The sequence below is a fragment of the Solenopsis invicta genome, chromosome 9 (assembly GCF_016802725.1).
Source record: "Solenopsis invicta isolate M01_SB chromosome 9, UNIL_Sinv_3.0, whole genome shotgun sequence".
Classification (NCBI taxonomy): domain Eukaryota; kingdom Metazoa; phylum Arthropoda; class Insecta; order Hymenoptera; family Formicidae; genus Solenopsis; species Solenopsis invicta.
This window is the reverse complement of record NC_052672.1, coordinates 7,958,501-7,980,125: the sequence shown is the minus strand read 5'-3', so window position 1 is coordinate 7,980,125 and position 21,625 is coordinate 7,958,501. Positions and strand designations below refer to the sequence as shown.

Genomic DNA, 21,625 nt, shown 5'->3' with positions numbered 1-21,625 from the left:
GATTTTTTTGCGTTTTACTCTGCTATTCCTTTCACCGCAAAATGATTTTAAGGAAAGTATGTAGGGCTGTAGGGATTTCATACTAATTTTAATGAATACTAATCTTATTGTTCGGTTGTTATTCAAATATCGCTCGCGAGTGGTCGTTCATCTTGTCGTACGCTATTCAAATGTATTAATCGAAAATGTTGAAAATGTTCTAAAGTTGACATAATCGTCCCAACATTGCCAATATTGCATTGATAAGCTTGCCAATAAAAACAAAAATTTGTAAAATTTACATACACTTTATACATATATGTTTTTGTGAAATACAATATTTGTCTTCTTCGTTTACAATTTTTTTTATATAGTTAAAATTATTTTTTAACATTTGTAAAAGCTAAACTACTTATTTAATTATTGCTTCAAGTTTTAGGATCTTATAAACAATTCTTGTATGAAACAGTGTATTAAAAAATGCTTTTCCTTAATTCTAGTAAATTAATGACAATGAGTATAGACGATATCAATAATTGATTATTATTAGTTAATAAATGTTAATCTTCAAAAAATAATTCAAATATAGTTAAAACATCCTTATTTTTTTATGATGGATTTTTTTCTCAAGCAGATTTTGTTTCTTTATTATGATTTCGATGTCGCAGTACTACGATTAAATCTCTGTAGTTGTTAATGAAAATCTTGGACGATATTTCGTTTTACTTTCTTTGCAATACGAGATATTTCATTATGGATATTTGAATGATTTGTGCATGATGTTGTGTCGAAGCACCGCTGTATATGTATGAAGAGAATATAGCTTGATTATTCTTGCTTTACAAAAAATTTGCATAGCCTTTGAAAAACTCCGTATATGTCACCGCGGCATCGTATAGATATTCCAGATGTTCCTAAATATTAAATAAAATTGATAAGTACTTTTTAACCATTTATATTTTTTGAAGTTTTTTAATATGCTTATATTCATAATCCAATTTTATTTAAAAATCGTCAAGTAATGTTTAAAGATAATAATTTGTCTCTGTGATTGGTTAATGATATCTTAAGATAGTATTTTTTAGATTTTTAAATAAAAGAATCGACTATGAATATTAGCTCTATAATATCGTTTGTGTCACCGGAGAGATGACTACAATTTTGTATCGATAAAATTCTTATGAATATTTTTTTATTGTTATTATAAAATTGATTCATTACCATAGAACGAATAAAATCTGTTCTTGATCGTTTGACAGCTCGCACTGCTAAATAAACATCGCATTCCTTTTCGACAGTCATTCGTTCCAACAAAAAACTCAATGCTAGATACAGACCACACCCAGTTACTCCGTCACTGAAAGATCGTTTTACTCTTTGAACGTTTTGCGTAACATTGATTTGAAAACACGAATTAAATAGATAATTGGAAAAATTATTACCATAATTTACTTTTGAATTGATTATGTAAAAAATAAAGAAACTAAAACACAAGTAAAATGTATAAAAATTTATATTACTTAAAACAGAGATGAAGTGTAATAGTTTTCTTATAAGTTTTAAATAACTTTATACTAATAATATGCGACTCAAACATCTCCATGATCGAATAGAATCGAATCTTATACAATATGCTCGAAATTAAATTGAATCGAATTTGAAATTTTTATGGAGAACCGTCGTATGTGAATCTCTTCATATATAAATCTCTTTATAATGTCTTCAATTCGAATGTGAATCGAATTTAAGTTACATTGTACAACATTTACATTACGTGTTGCTTTGAATATAATAATAAAACATTTTAAATGATGTTACAAATTCTTTTCTTTAATGAGAAAATTACTTTGAAAAAATGTTCCAACAAGAAAATTGTGTTATGCAAGAATGCTATGTTGAATATTAGAAAATTTATGAATTAATAAATTATTTTTAAATACCAGACAAAAAATATAAATTGTAAATTTTATAAACTAATACATTAAAGATGATTTAAAAACGATTTGTCGATGATTCGAAATTATCGATTTATTTGAATCGGAAAACAAATTTGAATTGAACAAACTGTGTTTGATTTCAATTCCTATCGATTTGAATTCGAAGAATTTGCACATCCTTAAATTATACACTCATAACAATGATTTATTATTTACTGGCAAAGAGTGACAGTGGGGCCATTGCCTCTTGCGATGGTCTCAGCTGCTTGCCAAAAGGTCACCATTGACCTCACTGAAGGCAATGGTTGATCTTTTCCGGGTTTCCATTTCGTTAAACACATTATAGTCACATCTTGTTTTCTTGGACACTTCTGTGACAAAGAGTCATTATGTTGAGTAGGTAATGGCACATTGAAACTATAAAGTTATGGTAGTGATTTGATGTACCTCAAAATTATCAACGAGCAACAATTTTTGTGATGTATAATATTTCTCCTTCACGACTTCTTTTGCAGTAATATGCAAATATGGGTTTGGTTTAAACTCACCGCTTGTAGGAGCGATCTCACAGCAAGCCTAAAAAAAGCTCAAAGATAGAAAATCATATTTACTCTCTAAATATAAATCAGTAAAATCTAATTGAATTGCAGTGCTATTCTTATGGTTGTGATTATCAGTGACTATTCAGTGTCCCTCAATGATTCCGATTAAAAAAGAATACTGTCGCTGACCGGAATCAATTTATTACCACTGAAGTAATACTTATAAATACAGCACTAAGATCAGACTGTTTTTTTAAGGAATAATACGTTGACTCCGTTTTAGAGTACGTACAAAAATATTTATGTTGAGTAATCTTTTTTATGATTAATTTGACATATCTGACATTGTTTGATATGTTCTATAAATTGTCTTAATTATATGACTGATTTATTTTATTCAAATAATTGCGTATGAATTGAAAAATATTAAAAAATAAACTAAATATTTGTCGTAAGTGTATAATTTAGTTTCTAAATCATAATCAGTTTATTATTCATTAAAAAATATTTAATAGTCTGATTTTTTGGACTCATAACTACATCAATTAGTGATATATGTACTGTCTTTCGGTGACAATACACTATAATTCATGAGAAAATCCCCTTTTTAATTGAAATCACTAAAAGGCAATGAACAGTCATGATGACAATTATAGCACTGCAAATTAATAAGATTTCGTTGATTTAAATTTAAAGAGTATATTCTGCAATTGTATTCTATCTTTCACGTTTTGTTTTAATGTGTAAAAGATGAACGTACAGGATCCTGCAAATCTGGCGGCTGTAGCATGAGAATAAGTTCAACTTTGAATTCGGCAATCATTCGCCAAAAAGTTTTAATCGTCGATGGTATGGGAAGCTGCGTAGCTAGGTACTGATTCTGAAGTTTTACTCCGTCTACATAAACGGCAGATAAATAATCGCTGTCCTCGTGCGACGTCGGGTATTTCTTTAAATACACTTTACTGACTTTATCTATAAAGAAAATTAATTTATTCTGAATACCTTTTATGCTTCTATTACATCTAAAATTGATTACTATACAAAATATTAGTTTGATTTATGATGTACTAATCTAATGATTAGTAAAAACTTTTAGTATTTGAGGTTTATAAAATAGAATTCATTGTACACAAACAAACTTGAAATCAAACTTAGAACATAGGTTTATGCTCTTTTTAGTATTATATGTTCTAAGAAATTAAATCTGGAAAACTGTTTGATTACCTTCCGATAAAAAATAAAGGAAACGTACCTTGTTGCAGGATTTTATCTCGCCATGCAATGTTTTGTAATCTAAAGATTATGGAATGACAAATATTTTAATATTAATTATCTCAAAGGCAAAAATTAAGGTTTTAAGATATACCTTTGCTGATGAACAGGCAATTGTTCTTTCAACTCCTTGATTTGCGTAATCAACATCTCGTTACACGGAATTGTAGTCGAAATGGAAAACAAACATTCCACTAACACCAAATGCACAAAGAGATATTGTTGCTTATTATTAACTATGTTTCCTCGTTCACTTCTAATGGATATCGTTTCGGCAAGAACATCAACTACCTGACAATTTCATTTGCAATTATATTATGACTATTACTACAATCCGCATATTAAAGTGAATATTTGATTTGATTAATTAATACAAACGGCGTTACTACAAAATTGATTAAACAAAATGTCATTATTACCCCCTCGGCCGCTGCTCGACGGAGACAAATGTCACACAAAATGATAATCCCCGTCCTTCCAACACCATCACCGCAATGAATTACCACGGGTCCATCTCCAGGTGATAATGCTAACAATTTCTTCAAGTATGTGACCACTGAGTGTGTATGTAATGGCACTTCGTAGTCAGGCCAAGCCGTGTAATGTAAATGTTCTATCTATATCAAATGGATATATTATTTAATAAAAGTTTTGTGTCCAGTTATTTAAAAATGTTGGTACCTTTCGAGTTTCCTCTCCATAAGTCACTTGGAAAGTTCTAAAAGAGTAATCAGCGAAAATATTCTGCTTTTCGTTTAATACAATAATGTCGCCGTACTTCATCTTCTTGTCAATATCCGGCCAATATTGCTCGCACTCAGTCTGTAAAAATTATTTAGCTTGATGTTTATGCAAAAGATAAAAATTTAATTTTATTTAAGCAAAAGGATTACCTTTCCATTTTCGACTATATTTGTCAACATACAAATAACAAGAACGTTTTCCTGCCAAATCATGCGCCAGAAATCGGTGACAGTATTTGTTTCGGGTCCTTGTGTCGCTATGTAACGTTTCTCTTCTTTATAACCCTTTTAGAATAATTATAAATAAAATTAAAAATTGTTATCTTAACATCAAATACATATAAAAATATAATTGGCATATCAAAATTAAGGTACGCTTATTAAGACTCAGAACTTACAGTGATGTAATTAGCAATGATATAATCGGAGTAAGCATCATCCATATATTTCTTCATCACTTGTTTTATCGTCTATATTAATTTAATATTGATACATTACTACATAAGTATAAAGCGTTTATAAAAAAATTTTTTACACTTAATAAGGTTTTTGTGTTGTTTTCTACATTTGATGAGCAGATATTTTCCGCCATTAGATGGCTGGGTTAGTTTCTTTGAAATTGTCTCGAGATAATATCGCAAATTATGTTATTATATTGTTATCGTAATTATAAATTATCATAGTTATTTAAAGTAATGGAAACAACTTTGTTCCGTTTAAAATATGGAAATTTTATTCGTAGAAATTTAACGTCATTTAAAATTAATCGTACAATTGTAAAATTTTCCGAAGATTTTTAAAAGACAACTTGATATAATTCAACATTAAAAATAAAAGTCAAGAACTTACTTTGTATTGCTTATCCAGTAATCCTGACTGTAACGCTTGTCTGACATATTCCTCAAAATCTTTTACCTTTACTAATGATTCCATTTCAGTCTCGTCTTCATCGTCGTGCGTGGCAGCAATTACCAACGTTTCTGGATTACTTGCCCGCAATGAAGACAGACTTTCATAAAGATGTGGCATATCTTCCATTAATTCTATTCCATTCGATATTATGGATTTTTTTTCGTGTTTACAGATCACGGTCTTCTGCGACAAAGCTATTTCGTTTCGTATCTGTCTTTGATTCCATTGTTGTCTTTTTCTGTAAAAATTGTATATACAATAGTATTAGACTTAATTTTTGTGTTCCATTATAATTTAATATATCATCTCAACAGTTCAAGTTCTACGTTCTTTAACAAAAAAATGTTACGCACAAGTATAAAATATTTGAAATATTATAATTTCGTAAAAGAAATTTGTGCAACATAGCAAAATCGGATTCATAAAATGTTACATAGGCCAACGGACTGTGCGCAATTATTTTTAAATTAATTTTAAGATTTTTATATACATGTATAATATATGGCTTGTTTCTAATTTTATTCGGTCGCTAACTGAGATATAATTTGCGACTAGTAGCATACTGTGCTGAAGAAAGACAAGTGAATCCGCAATGTACATGTAGGAAAAAGTTGCTGAATGTGTATCGGTTTCTTAAAGCGTACTTCTTCAATACTTTATGTTTATACTTCATATCAACATTTAATTACAAAAATAAAGAATAAATAAGAAATAAATAGTACAGATAAATATTCAACAAGTTTTACTTTGTTTTATGATATCAGCCATTTCGAAAATCAGATATTACTTATGAAAACGTTTCATCAATTTATATAACTAATAATAACGTAATTTTGTAATTTTATGTCAAATTGTTATATTTTCATAATAAAATACTAGTTATAGAATATTTGACATTTATTGTATAATTATACATTTTTATAATTATTATATACAATTATAAAAGTTAAATCGACATTTTTTATAACTCTATCAATTTTCCTAATACGTATCAAATTTTACTATCAAGAAATGATATTAGTGTAAAAGTGATAAGTGATAATATTAAAATTAGTAATTGTGAATAAAATATGTTATTACAAAAATAAATTTAATCTAGTTTTATTTCAGTGTTTCAGTTGTTTATATCTTTCTATTATTGTTTTCTCTGAATATTTGATCTCTTTTTAAATAACTTATTAATAAAATATTAGTTAATAGTTCCTTATACTTTTAATTACATCAATTTACATTTTTGAAGATTTTACAAGACTTAAGAGACAACAGGAATGCTATTGGTTTTCTAAATCATACTTTTCGCAGAAAGGTTACAGAAAAGATTATAATAAATTAATTTATTAATGCTGAAAAATTTTTAATGTTATATTATGAATTACTTAACATGACTCTACAATTTCGAATTTTTATTAACATACAAAGTACACTCAAATTCAAATATATTAAATAAATAGCTTAAGTCGTACGCGTTAGACAATTTTCGCCTATAAGTGTTTTACTCGTGATGTATGCTATAAAAAGAACAGGTAATTGAGATATACATATATGATTTTTAATTCTAACTAAATTTTGCTTACGTTTGATCTTATTATTTCGTCTAATGTTTATGCATATATTGAATTATAAATAAGTTTTAATCATTTTAAATTTTAATCATCTTACAATCATTTAAAGTGGAAAGTTCTTAATTTTATTTTTCAAAGTTGAAAATCTTTAGTAAAAAGTATGGAAAATTTAAAAACGACATATGTGTGCGTAACTCTTTTGTCAAAGAGTGTATGTAAAACACTTACATTAAATGTTAATAAACAGAAATGAGCACAATATTGAAGTACCAAAAAATAAATCTTAAGATGTTATACCTTCGGTACAAGTAAGATGCTATTACTATCACGACGAAGAATGATGTAATGGCCGTAATGGGTATTAGCCACGCTTCATACAGTGGTGAAACCTTATTGAGCCTGATCGATTTTGAAAATAACACGAGATATTCGTGAGATATAGTCACATTAAAAGAAGTGTGTGATGATAAAGGTTGAAATTTATATGGAAAAGATGGAACTAATGTAGAAACGACCTCTTTGTTCGTATCTTCATTTTGAATTACGAGATAATACCACGTTGCCGGACATGAATATAATTGCTGTAGTAGAGAGAACAAAGACAAATATTTAAACAAAATATTATCACATATAAAAATAAGATTATACCAAGATTAAAAGAAATCTAATCGTATATAAAATAAAACGTATACATACTTTTGGGTTGATTCGTAAATTAATTATCATGCCGGTTTCTTCTGGTGTTACTTCGAAGTTTTCAGCCGCTACATCATTAAGCACAAAGAATCATCGCATTATACATTGGACTAGATAAAAAACTAAAATATTGTTAATATGATTATATATGAATAAAATTATCTTTTAAACACGCTGTTAAATAATTTAGTTATTTTATTACTTTTTTGGAATATCTTATATTATCCCAGGTAAAACTAAAATTGCTTCTGCATATCAAACACATAAAATAATAACATTCTTGTGTAATAATTTTAATTTGTTTTATTAAAAATAATAAAATTGTTAATTATGTAATAGGTCTTGTGATAATTGTCCCAAACAAACATGATGATAATGATTTGTTATGTTTATCCAATCAGAAACGTATAGTTGATACAACGTCGAAAACCGAATTTTGAAATTCTGATCAATTCGACGTCGATAGAGTATAAAATATCAATCACTATTCAATTATTGTTTCCTCGCCAATTCAACGTTGAAGTAAAGTTGAAATTTGGTTGAAATAATATATTTCAGAGTGAAATGGCAATCGTATTGACGTTGAATCGATGTCGATTTGATATAATAATAATTTTTTTAGGCATCAATATTATTAAATTGATTAACAATTTAATTTATGATACATTTCTGGTTCTACTAGCTGCGTTTTAATGTCTGCTAAACATATGGCGCGGATTTTGGGAAACATGTAAATGTATATAAATTCTTTTTGAAAATTATTATTGAGCACTTTTAAGATCTACTTTTGAGCAAACAACCGTTTTTCTCAATTTAAATAATTTAAATAATTTATGTTATGCAAATTACGTTACTACATATGGCATATTTAAGATGATATGTAGATGTAATAATAAAAAATAATAATTAATTATTGAGATGTAATAATTATAACGACATTAAGATCATGTAAAAAATGACATATATTGTGCATCACTTCAATCACAATAAATATCTTTAACGTCATAATATGTCATCATATTTGCTGGAATCATTTGTTAGTTATTGATAAATTATTAATAATTAAATTGCAAATAAATATAAACATTGTATAAACTAAATTAATATTAACTCACGATTGCATTTAGTCTCAACTGCTTTCCAGTCGCTATGTATTTGTACACCTGAAATATTTAAGCTTAGACGAATATGATAAGTAAAACCAGGTTCCATGTTTTCAAAATATTTCGTCACTTGTGTCATATTTCGAAATAACGTGTTCCATGAGTGCTGATTGTATTTGATGTGTAAAAAATCCTGTAAAAAAAAATATGAAATTGATCTCTTCCTTTTATTTTGTTACCGAATATTAGGTGATAACTGGATTTATATCGATTAATAACTAATTTTATTAAATTATACTAGACAACAAGGTCTGTATATATTTAACAATTGAATTGTGATTCTTATGATTTGCTTGCTAGACGAATTTGAAAATTGGTTCAAAATTTTGATAAAATTAGCATCAAAAACGTTTCGACATTTTTTGACGGATTTTATAACGTATCGGTAGAAGAATCGGTAGAAAATTTTTGTTCTAAAATTTGTTAAAACCACATAAAAGTATCGACACTTAAAATGCACTTTGGTTTATTTTAGTACAATTTTTTTGTTTTTAAAGTATAGTATTTAATTTAAAGACGGCTCTCTTTTTACGTAATGTACCCTGTACAAAATGTTTTTGTTTATAAGTGTGAATATTTTCGATATATTTTTATCCGCTGAGTACCGATTTGCTATTCAAAGATCACATCACACAATGTTGAGAAAAATGCGTACGAGTAACCACTTTTAAATTTTGGTGTTCAACCCGCTAGTACGATAAAGTTCGGTGAAGTGTATGAAATCCGGTGAATTCCATAGTGGCTACTTGAAGCTTTTGGTATTTGTAATGAATTTTCGGTTGAAATTAGTTGTCAGAGGTCACGTTGTCTCTAAAAAACAGGTTATCAAAAATTTTGTTGCACACCGTGTTGCAAAGACAAAATCATTTAAATTTTTTTAATAAACTACTGCATTAGAAACTTTTAATGAACTGTTCTTTTTTAAATATTTTACGAATTATAATGAATTCCGATAAAGTCCATACAGTTCATTGAAGTCTAAGAAAGTGGTAAAGTCAGAAATCAGCTGTACGCCTATTTCTTGATTATCACCTCGAAAAAATGGCATTGCGAGACCAAAGATATTCGACTCTCAAAATCATCGTTTCTTTTAACATTTTGACGTTACAATTAATTTTAGTCAATGTCTTCGTATTCAGCAGGCAAAAATAAATTGAAAATGACTTACATTTATTATACAATATAAAGAAATGATCAAACTTTATTACTTTATATAATTTATGTCGTGTTATTAGCAACTTATACAATAATTTTGTTTACCTATTCCGATGTTTTACTGTTTTTAATTGATTAAGTTTATGTAAGTACTTATCTACTTTTCGGTTCATCAGTGAATGATAATTAATTAAATTTGAAACGTACCGTATTAATTCAATTATACGTAATAATAAATTATTTTTTAAACATAAGGTTGGCTGGGCTGTGCCAGTCACTGCGGTTTTTAGTACTAAATTATAATATAATTTTTATAATCTCCTTATTTGAACTGCTTACCGCAAATTCATCGGACTAAAATACATTTTTGAAGTCGAAATAAGTAATGTTAATGTTAAAAGATCATCTATTTGAAGAAAGCATGGAATCGAATAATCTAGAAATGTAAAAAATTGTGTTTAATAACACAGCCACACACAAAAAAGTGTCATGTTCGAGAGATTAGACCTATGTATTCCTGTGTATTTTGAGGCTCTGAAATCGAATATAACCTCAGAATTGCGCTATCAGATTAAGATTTTTTTTTATCCTTAAAAAATTGTAAGCATTCCTTAAAATTACACACTGTTGTTTCAGCCCGGTAAAAAAATATTCTAATTTTATGGCGAAATTTTGAAGTCATATTCGGTTTCAGCTCCTCAAAATACATAGGGATTCATGAGTTTAATCTCTCGAACATGAGACTTTTTCTTCTTTATGTGACTGTGTTATTATATAGCACTAATATCCGTACATAGTCTTTTCTTGAAAAGTGAGTACTTTTGTTCTTGCCTGACTTTAGCTTATTACCTACATACATGAGATAAAATAGACAGAGATATTTTCAGCCAGAGATTTGTATTGGTCCAATTATGCATTATAAAATTACTTAAACCAATGATTCATAAAAAATATATTCATTATTTTTAAGAAAGTTATTCCCAGTTATGTAGTAAAACTAAAAAGTAAATTAAAAAATTAATATAAACAAAAATATTTAAACAACATTGATTTCTATTCCATCATTTTTAATAAAACAAAGATTAGTTTTTGCCGAAAAATATCGGTTTCTGGCACTGACATGCACTTTATAAAAAAAAAAATGGGAATTTGACAAGCCTGTGGCCAATTGCGATTTCCAGTTGTTTTTCGCCAACCTGCAAGTAACCGACTTTTCTTAAGCTTATATCAGTCCATGCGATCCTATTTGAACTACCCCGTCGTACTTTTCTCGAAAACTCGTCGACATAATTCGAGCCTGAACAGAGATAAGAAATCCTCATTTTTCAAGAACAGACTATGGTTGCAGTAGTAAAAGCAGCTTTGTAATTGTTGTAAAATTCTTTAATATAATTAATTTATACATTCAAATCCGGTAAGAACTAAGGGCAAAAACCAATCAGCCTGATAAACTGTACAATAGTTGCAAAGTGCTTTTTTCGCTGACGGTAACTTTATGAATTTGGATATATGAATCGCCGTCAATAACATGGGCCGTCATAGGCCTGTTAATCTTATATTTGACATTTTTGTCAGTCATAAATTCATAAATTATTTTTTGTCTTACATCTTAATCAATTTCAATTTTTGATCTTTCTTAACTTTTCTTTGTCTAGCTAATTTCGACTTTAAAAAAATAATAATATAATAATTCTTATTATAACTTTAAATAATATTAAGAAGATAATATTGTAACTATGTGTGTGTTACCTGAATGTCAAAAGAATAAAGAATCGACATTTCTTCGTATTCGTCTTTCCATGTTATAGAAACATTGGCCCAAATAGTCGTTTCGTTTATTGAGATAACTGTAGGTACATTTGGCTTTTCTACGCCTGTAAAATGGTCGACATATTTGTATTTAACCAATGGTAGATATTTAGAAAATATAATTGAAAAATAGCTTTAGCAGTGAATCACATAAAGGATTGTTACCTATTTGACATAAAGGTGGAATGTAAAATTCTGTATTAGTATCATTACATCCGTTACTGCATATCCCAGTTCTTGTATCACACCGATTGCCAGATAATGTTTTGTTATAGAGACATGAGCCACATGTTTTCATGCAATTATAACCGTATGTATTTGAATTACAAGCTAAAATTTCAATTTATTAATTACAGGTAAACATTTTGTAAATAAGTACGATATATGTAATTGGTATTACGAATTACAGTCAAAACAATATGCTCCTGAAAAACCTGTATCACACGTGCAACCATCTTCATAACAAATTTGAGTTCCTCTGCAATCGAAGTTATTATGCAGATCATATTCACAGGAAACTAAGCACTTTGGTCCAATTTTTCCTAGAGGACAGTATGACGCATCTGGAAAAATTATTTTCTATTTTAAAATAACTTTTTTATCTCCATTTTTCTAATTATTTGAGTAATTTACTAAATAAATATGCAATATTATAAACTTTGATTATTGTGCAATACAAGTAACAAGCATCCGTAGTTACCAAGATTTACATCTGATTTGACGCTTGGTACAGGACTCACGACAGCATGTTCATTATAAAATAATTTTTGACATGTCACGTTTTGCCTCTCAATAGGTTCGTAATAATTTCTAAAAGTTATAACATTTTTCCTCAAAGTTCCTAAAAATGTTAAAATCAATACACACGTAATTAAATATATAAAAAAAATTGTCGGAAAAGTTTTATAATTATTGGGTGCATGTTTAAAGTGCGCGATGTATTATTTCTAATAAGAAGATTTTGAATATAATAAGACATTTAAAGACTATAAGATTCGTACCATCTTGAGGACACTGGCGAACATTTGCTATTGCCCACAACGGATTGGTGTTACGATTATTGAGTTTAGGAATCAATTGGATGATTGCATTATAATTACTATAGTTGATCGAATTTCTCTTAATAGTAACTGATTGCCACATAGGTAAGCCATAAACCGCGGCTTTTGTGGAACCTTTTACTGTCTTTCTGATTGTTAATACTTCATCATTCTTGGAATCATTATGTATGATCAACATTATACGTGCATCGCATTCGGCGCAAAGACCAACTAATAATTGTACACAGATCACTTCATCATAAATTTCAAACACGGGACTTGTTAAAGTCGCATTCTCAACAGTGGTATGCAAAAATTTATCTAAACACATAATATTTTTGAATAAAATTATTTTTTTCTTACTCGATTAATATTTAATGAGAAATGATTTTTTGATTGACAGGAATTTATTACCAAATTATTTGTACTTACATATATGCACTCGAAAGTACATTTCGTGAAGACTTTTAATGAACATGTAATAATTATTGTCTGAGCGTAATTCATCTCTTTCCTCGTCTGTATATGTCAAAATGATGTTATCAGTATCATAAAGAATTATTTCGCCCATGTCAAAATTCCATGTAATAACAAACGTTTGCCATTCATTTTTATACACTGGTTGCTGTATTAATTATTAAATAATTTTAGATGCGGCAGGTGGGAGGGGGGGGGCATAAATATCTTGCAACTATTGCGGATTCTGACCGTAAGATTCTGTTTTTACTAGGGAACACAACCAACTGTTCTTCTTCGATTATAGATAAAAACAAGAGACATAAATTTTTTTGTAAGTGCCTAGTCGCACATAAGAAAATAAAATATCTCTTTAAAAAAATTGATTTTTTTTTTTTAACCAAATATTGATAAAACTGTAGCGAGTATCATCAAATGTAAATAAAATACATTTTTCTTCAAATAGTAGAGAAAAGACGGGGTTACAGTTACACATTGTCAGATGGTTACTCTATATGTAGTGTTTCTATAAAAACTGAATTTCAATTTTGCAGGTAGTATTAATTTTTATGAGTGTACTTTTTGCATACATAATTTTGAAAAATATATTAGACATTAATTTTTTAATTTGGATTGGCTCGAAAACCTTGAATAGGGTTTCCAAATAAAGTAATTACATTTTATGTATGCTGCGTAATGTATGTTTAAATTTGGGATATAAAGTTGTTATTTAGAGAGAGAAAGAGAGAGAAGTTGTAAGATAATCTTGAACCATTTAAATTTCGAGCGTAAGACTGTTCTTGTATTTTGTATTTTCCTAATGAACATTGCATAATGCTTAGCAGCAAAAAAATTATTAAAGAAAATTTTTTGAAATAAAATATATTTTATAAAACGTTTATGCAACTTTTTGGCACTTATTAGCGTGTATGATGTACATTCAAAGGATCATTAATTTATGATTTTTATAATTTAGACTGCTTTTAACGACATTAGTTATCAGTTTGCTGTTAGTATTAGTTAGTAGTTTTAGTATTTTATGACCTTGTTGTTACCTCAACACTTTTTCCTTTTTTAGTATGTATGACCTAGTAGTACCTCAAGACTTTTATACTATATATATAGTATATATATATATACCCAATGAATTTCTATTTTTAGGGTGATTAGTAGAATATATTCTATAGCTAATAAACTTGTATGATAAGAATTGTGTCGCGTTAAAATTTATTATTATTTTTAAATTCACAATATTTTCTTTAATAAAACAATTTTTAAGAAGTTTGAATTTTAGAGATCTGAAAATTATACATCTAATTTTTAGACATGTGATTTTTAAACGTCTAATTTTTAGGCGTATAAATTTTGCCATTTAAAGTTTAGATGACTGAGTTATATATAAACATCTAATTTTAAACGTCTAACCTTGGTGAAAGTTTTGGATATGAATTTAATATAAACATTTCCAAGCTATTTTGAAATCTGTGTCTGTTCCAAATCAAAATGTCCAAATTAAATTTGTAATCCTTTTTGATCCGTCAACTTGGGCATTTCTGGAGTCATCTGTATACGTGAATCGACAATTCTTTTGCTGAAGACACGAATTGAATTAAGAATTTTCTTACAAAATGAAAATACAGACAATAACGAAAGATGATGGCTGCAATTTGATATGAAGAACGAAAACCAATTATAAAAATATAGTTATGTTAGTCAACATTTGCTACGCATAAAAATTTGAGACTTTTTATATAAAATCAGCAGTTGACACCTTGGAAATTACAACAAAAAACAATGTTATGCTTTTAGAATGAACTTAGAATCTTTAATATAAGAAAAATTCTTCGGTAATTTTATATGTAAATTGTGCGAAATCCAGCATTGCCTTAAGGCTAGTGCAGACTGCACGTAACAAGCGGCAGGCGTCGAGCAGCAACCATTTAATGAAACTTGCTGCTCGTTTAAAATCTAACAGTGTTGATTTTTGAGCCAGCAGTAGCCAATCAACAAAGTCTGCTGCTCGACGCTTACGACTCACTGCATGCAGTCTAGTGCAGTCTGCACTAGGCGAAACTTTAACGAGCGACTCAATACTTATAAAAAATACGTATATCTTATTTTTATCTATAATATTTTTTAAAATATCCAAAGCATATTAAAATTGGAAGGTAATACTGTGGCGTTCCCTTGTTAGAATGATGTTTAAATATGACTAGGAAGTTTTTAAATTGATTTATTTTTAAATTCAGCATATATGCTTCAAAAATCGTTTTCAATATAAGGTACCCGAGCCGAATAAGGCCTTATTTTATTTTTTATAAATTCTATTTACAAAGATATTGAAATAAACTAAATAAAAATAAAATGTTTATTTCAACCACTCACCAAAAGAATTATCTTTTACATAAAACATTTTTAAATAAGCAAAAAGAAATGTTTTTAAACTCTGACATTGGGCCTTATTAAATTCTTGTGTTTTTAATAAGCCCCAAATTAAAAATAAATTGAAAATAACAAAGAAAGTAAACATTGTTTTCCAACTTACTGTTAAAATGATTATTAATCACAAATACGAAATCCTTTAACATCTATTTTACTGTAAAACATCACAATTATTTTTAATTTTGTCTATAATTAATATTTTAACTATAAGAAATTCTGGCTATTTTAGTTTCTGGCAATTTTAGTTTATGGAAAGTTAGCATCAATGAAAATTGTTATTCTCTGTTGCAAGCCACATACATAATAAACAAATGACAATGGCTAGAACAATAAATGTACAAGTGAGTCTTATTTATTAATACATTTATAAAATATTTATAAAAAAGTATACTTATTCCAAAAAATCGATGTATATATTTGTTTTTTTTTTTATAGTTAGAAAGTTGAATAATATTATAATATGTTGTAATAAATCATAAAATAATGTATACTTATTAAATGTACAACAAATTTTTATAAAAACGGCTGATTTACCCACTTTGTTATAAGCTTTTGTTGCACTGAATAAACGTGTTGCTACCGGTATTAATTTCTTAGTCTTTTTTTATCTACTTCCTATGACATATCTTTTAAGCATATATTTCAAACATAAAGCGTGTTTTTAAATGATAAATTTAAAAGTGGGCCTTATTTAGTACTGGGCCTTATTTAGCTTAAGTACCTTACTAAATTGAAAATTAGATACTTTTAAGCAACATAAACACAATGTCATTAATTACTTCGTTTGATACTAGGGGGTCAAAATAACACTCTGAATATATGTCAAAATAATCCTTGGATTTATTAAATTCATGGCCTTCTGTTGCATATTTGCCAATGACTGATTGTGTATAGTTCCAACCATTTATTACGATCCAATAGCAAAAATCTTCGTAAACATTCTTGCCGTTGCAAATTAATATCATCATGTTGCACACCGTACGAACCGAAAAAGAAAGCTGTACTTTATTAAAGTTAGTTCCAAGAACTTTATGGAACTTGTCGTAATCAGTTGTAATCTGTTGAAATTCTGAAAAGTTTAAGTGAATGTTTTTTGTAGTTACCTTAAAATTATATTTTGTTTAGGACATTAAATAAATTATATCATAGCATTCTGCCTGCGAGGCTTTTACCTTCCCATCGTTGATCAAATACTGGACCCATAGGTGTTAAAACGGAATTTGTAAGAATCCAGTCTTGTTTAATCCATGACTCCAAGCATCCTTTATTTGCATTCATCTTACACATTATATAATTCTTTTTAAGTCCATTAACCTCATAATAATCTGAAAGATTGATTAATAATTAAAAAAATTGTTACATATAAATATAATAAAATATTGAATAATTTATGATTAAGCTTATTTAGTATACATATAAACAATCAATACCCACACTTCAAAGAAGTTTCTATCTGCTCGGATATTTCTGATCCAATCTTTTCTTCTATTGTTTAGGTTTTGAATTATGATGCAACAATTTTGATTAATGTTTTTAAATTGATTGTTTAAAAACTGAATAAAAGGTTTTTCCAATACGAAAATCAAAAAAGTAGTACTAAAGCTATTTTGCAACAAAATAAAATGTGCGATAAATAAAAAATAAAATTATAAAAAGCTCGGGTTACTCTGACACAGTAAGAAAACTGAGCGTTAACTTGAGTTTGAAAATAATTTTAATATACATACATGTAAAAGAAAAATTTTTTGTAAACTCTCATAAGAGCTGTTCTAAGTGAAACGGATCAGTAATATATTTCAAAAAATTTTTAAATATTTTACGTCGATATTGCTCTAAAAGATTCTTTTTTCAGTTTATTTAATGATAAACTTTGTAACCATTTTTTAAATAATTAAAAGATCAAATGAAATGAATCAAAATATCTGAAAAAATTGTTTTTACATACTTGTAATTTTCCTACAGCTTAGAAAAAAATTTTTTTACCGTTTTTATTTTTTTTTTTTTGAGAAAAAATTTTTGAAGTCATTGGAGTTATTGACACGTAAAAAATCTCAACGACTCTCAGAACAGCAAGCGCGCAATGCGCGTCTCTGTGTTATTACTAGACGGAAAACAAGCGATACACAGTAGACGAAATAGTATCGTTTGTAGACAAAAATTTGTAATCAGATCTAATTATAAATTTACATGAAATCCTATGAAAGAAGATCTTTTTTTTGTATCTATTTTCACCGAGATGTAACATCCCATCTCAAGGCTGTGACACGAGTTTCGGTGCTTAGAGCAACCAATCTATATGGTTTTACGAAACTTTTGTCTCTGCACACGCTCTGTGAGATCGTTCACAATATTATTATGCTAAGACGTTGAAATAAGATGTACACCGTGGTTATGCACAATCTCTATCTATTCGACTTGTAATACCACTGAAGAAGACCGTCATTAAAGGTCGAAACGTTTGCCTGACATTGGATTTATTCGTTATTTATTTACTCGCGCCCAACATCCAGCGTGGCTCTTGAGCTCATTATTCTCGAATTTAATTTATTTATAAGAGCCTTAACCGTCGTTTTGTGTTGTTTGAAAAAAAATGGCTAATGCTAAATGAAAAATTTTACAAATATTTAGAAAATTCCATTTTTATGAGAATAGATTTTCATAGGTTTTCAGAGTCTTTGATGATAAATCTTATACAAGAATGACGAAATTTAAGAAGGCAAATTTAATATGGCAGTTAAAAAAAGAAAACGTTATTTTATTTCAAAAACTTGTTGTAACCTAAAACAAATTTTATGGTCTAGAAAATTCTCTACCAAATTTCGAACGCTCAATTGTTAAGTTAAGATAGAATGAGATAGAAGATTTGAACCAGGCTGGGTGGGGGGTTTGAAATCTCCCCCTTTGATTGAAATATAGTTGACAAACTTTATAGGTTAACTAGAGTTCAAATGGCAAAAGTTTTATTGAAGTCTGTAAGATCCATATTGTGTGTAAGTTTTTTGTGAGTAATCTTATATAAAAATTTCCCAGACACGACATATTCGAACAAGTTCGTTTGCGTACTTGTGTGTTACTCGCGTATATATTGTGACATACCAATTTTCAATTAGAAACACCTTGAAGTACTCATAAAAACATATCATATTCTCTTTGTTACATAATTATACTTTTTAAAAGGAATAACAACACCATAATTTCTTTTAAAGTATGTATACTCTTGAGCTTTAAAACGCCGTACATTAAAGGGTTTAAAAGTTTTTTATTACAAAAATATAATTTAAAAAAAGTCAATTTAAAAAAAATGCTTTATTTTTGCTTAAAAATTTTTTTTTTATAATTTAACAATAAATCATTTTTTGGCAATGCCGATTGTGCATTCACATTTCTAAGAGTCTAAATTTTTAATCATAAAAAAAGTTGAAAAATATTGAATGGAACTAAAGTTATACCTTTTCAAAGTTAATATTGATAACGAATCTAAGGGCCCCACTTTCTACATTTAACCTTGAAAAAATTAAAATTGTCTAAATTATCACTAGCACTAGCGTAAAAAGTTTCTTAATATTGCTGCTTTTAAATTTTGAATATCAACACAAAAATGTAGTCTGAATTTAAAGAAATTCTAAAATTATCACAGGAGACCTTTTATGTTCGTTCAAAGACTTCAATGTTTCCAATAATAAGAAAAGCTTTTTTATGTTATTATATTAAAAAACAAGATCCAAAAGAAAATATTTACAAAATGTTTTAAAAATTATTATAAAAACATTTTAATAATTAATTTTTATTTAAAGCTTATATTTATTTAATATTATTTTATAATAATAGAATAATTTCTCTTTTTTTATAAAAAATATTTATTTTAACGTTAAAAGCGATGTTTTATAAATGTTACATTATAATAACATTTGTTTAAAGATTTAAAGAAAATGTTTATTAAAGAACTGTTTTTTTAACCCAATGGGCAAAGCAATATATACTTTTAAAGAAATATTTCAGAAATTATACTAAGTATTGATTATGAGCAAAGTTATTCAATAAAATAAAAATAAGTACAATTACTCTTACCGTATTCGTCCTCGAGAAGCGATGTAAGACGATTCCATACAAGAGCGCCGCCATCATTTTCAGACACACATATCAATGTTATTTCATGGTTTTTTGATGTCACGTCGTATATTATAACTACTTTTCCAAAAATAAGTAGTACGTGAGTCACAAAAACAAGAAATATTAATACGTCCATTGTTTTCATTGTCAACGTTTAAAATATTTGTAAGATTAATGATTATTAAAATAGAAATAATTAGATTAACCTGACAGAATATCTGCAATTATTGTATATATAATTAATTAGATTAGATTATTTACAATTTAGTTTCTTTACTTTAAAAAAGTTTATTGCCAATTTGAATTTAATAAAACAGTTTCGTTTAATAAAACGTTTACATGTGTACACGAGGACATAAACATGTATTATATCCGAATAACTCTCATGTACGCGGAGACAACTTGCACTACACGGCTTAATACAGACGTAATACAGACGTAATACAGAATTAAATTTTTGTAGAAACGTTTTGCACTGTGTCCATTTTTATACTCTCAAGATTCCGCAACAGTAATGTTGGACCAAAACCGATGAAAAGGAAGTTTGCGGTAACAGGGTCAGATAACATGAAGTCTAATTGGGTCATAAGACGTCGTTAGTTATCTATAAGAAGGCTTATCCAAATACATTTTTAAAAGTAGCCTTAAAGACGTCTTATAGATTTTAAATTGCGTTTTTTGGGAGATGTTATATTTAAATATGTCAAATATATGATGAGAAAGTAATTTTATATCAAGAATTTCCGAAGTATGGTTTGCGAAATGATAGTAAAAACCAAAATTACATTTTGCAACAAACTATTATTTTTAAAACCTTGTACATGAAAATAATCTTATTTTATCTAATTATCTATCTAACTCTAATTATCTCACATAACCAGGATTGCAGTCATCGTTGACAAGATTTAAGGCGAGTCGATTTTTTGCGTTTTTCTTTGTTATTCTTTTCACTGCAAGACGATTTTAAGGGGTAACACCATCTTTGAGGCCCTAAAATGATATCTAAGTTTGAGAATTTATTGTCGGCAAATGAATAACTATATAAAAAAAGCTTAGAGGGCTTTATTGCACATATATTGACAAGTAAAAAATATTTTTTTAATTTTCTTTTATGCACAAAATAGCGGCGTACTAGCCCATTTACGAAATCGTCTTTTCTGAAAGATGAATTTTTGCATGCAAGTTTTCTGCGACATGGTTTATGTTGGAACCGAGGGGGAATTCACAACCCAAAATTTTGTACACCAATGCCGATTTTTGGCATTGCTGTAAAACACTGCCGACATTTTTGTACACTGCCGACAATGCTTATTGTTAGTCAATGCCTACAATGCCGTCAATCCTATATTAAAATTAAGGCAATGCCATGCAATTATGAACACTACCGCGTGCCCATTATCATACCAATGCCTGCACAAGAATTCTAAAGCTTTCCCGAAGTATTCTACACAATTATACAAAAAACTTCCAAAAATTTTATTTACGAACTGTATCTATACGTTTTAATGTAATTGCACATTAGTATGTGCTGTCTTATGCATATAACTTCAAACAATGGAACACTAAAAATAATAATAAAAATAATCAAAATAATGACCTTGATATTGTATTTGTTTGTAATCAAAATAAATTTTAAACATTCTTCTTTAAAAATTCTATACATTTTACTGTAATTGCACATTATTATGTGATGTCTTATGCATAGGTATACCTAACTTCAAACAATAGAATACTAAAAATAACAATGTCTGTTAAGTTAGCACCCCCACCACAAAAAATCGAAACGCCACTTATGCCAAAATTA

At 28.0% G+C, this 21,625-nt stretch overlaps 1 protein-coding gene across 1 annotated transcript; it reads right to left on the bottom strand.

Moving 5' to 3' along the window:
* Positions 1 to 599: 599 nt before the first annotated feature.
* On the bottom strand, positions 600 to 19,933 carry LOC105202172. Its single transcript, XM_039453258.1, is given in 28 exon segments — positions 600 to 893; positions 1,201 to 1,336; positions 2,133 to 2,287; positions 2,364 to 2,492; positions 3,219 to 3,435; positions 3,656 to 3,754; positions 3,828 to 4,024; positions 4,153 to 4,350; positions 4,415 to 4,555; positions 4,627 to 4,761; positions 4,875 to 4,935; positions 4,937 to 4,946; positions 5,042 to 5,099; positions 5,326 to 5,626; positions 7,248 to 7,531; positions 7,647 to 7,714; positions 8,762 to 8,942; positions 11,161 to 11,261; positions 11,400 to 11,455; positions 11,700 to 11,838; positions 11,939 to 12,103; positions 12,181 to 12,336; positions 12,474 to 12,609; positions 12,761 to 13,134; positions 13,246 to 13,438; positions 16,491 to 16,780; positions 16,884 to 17,036; positions 19,780 to 19,933. Coding segments are annotated over 27 exon segments (4,170 nt in total). The 5' UTR covers positions 16,999 to 17,036; positions 19,780 to 19,933; the 3' UTR covers positions 600 to 818.
* Positions 19,934 to 21,625: the final 1,692 nt, after the last annotated feature.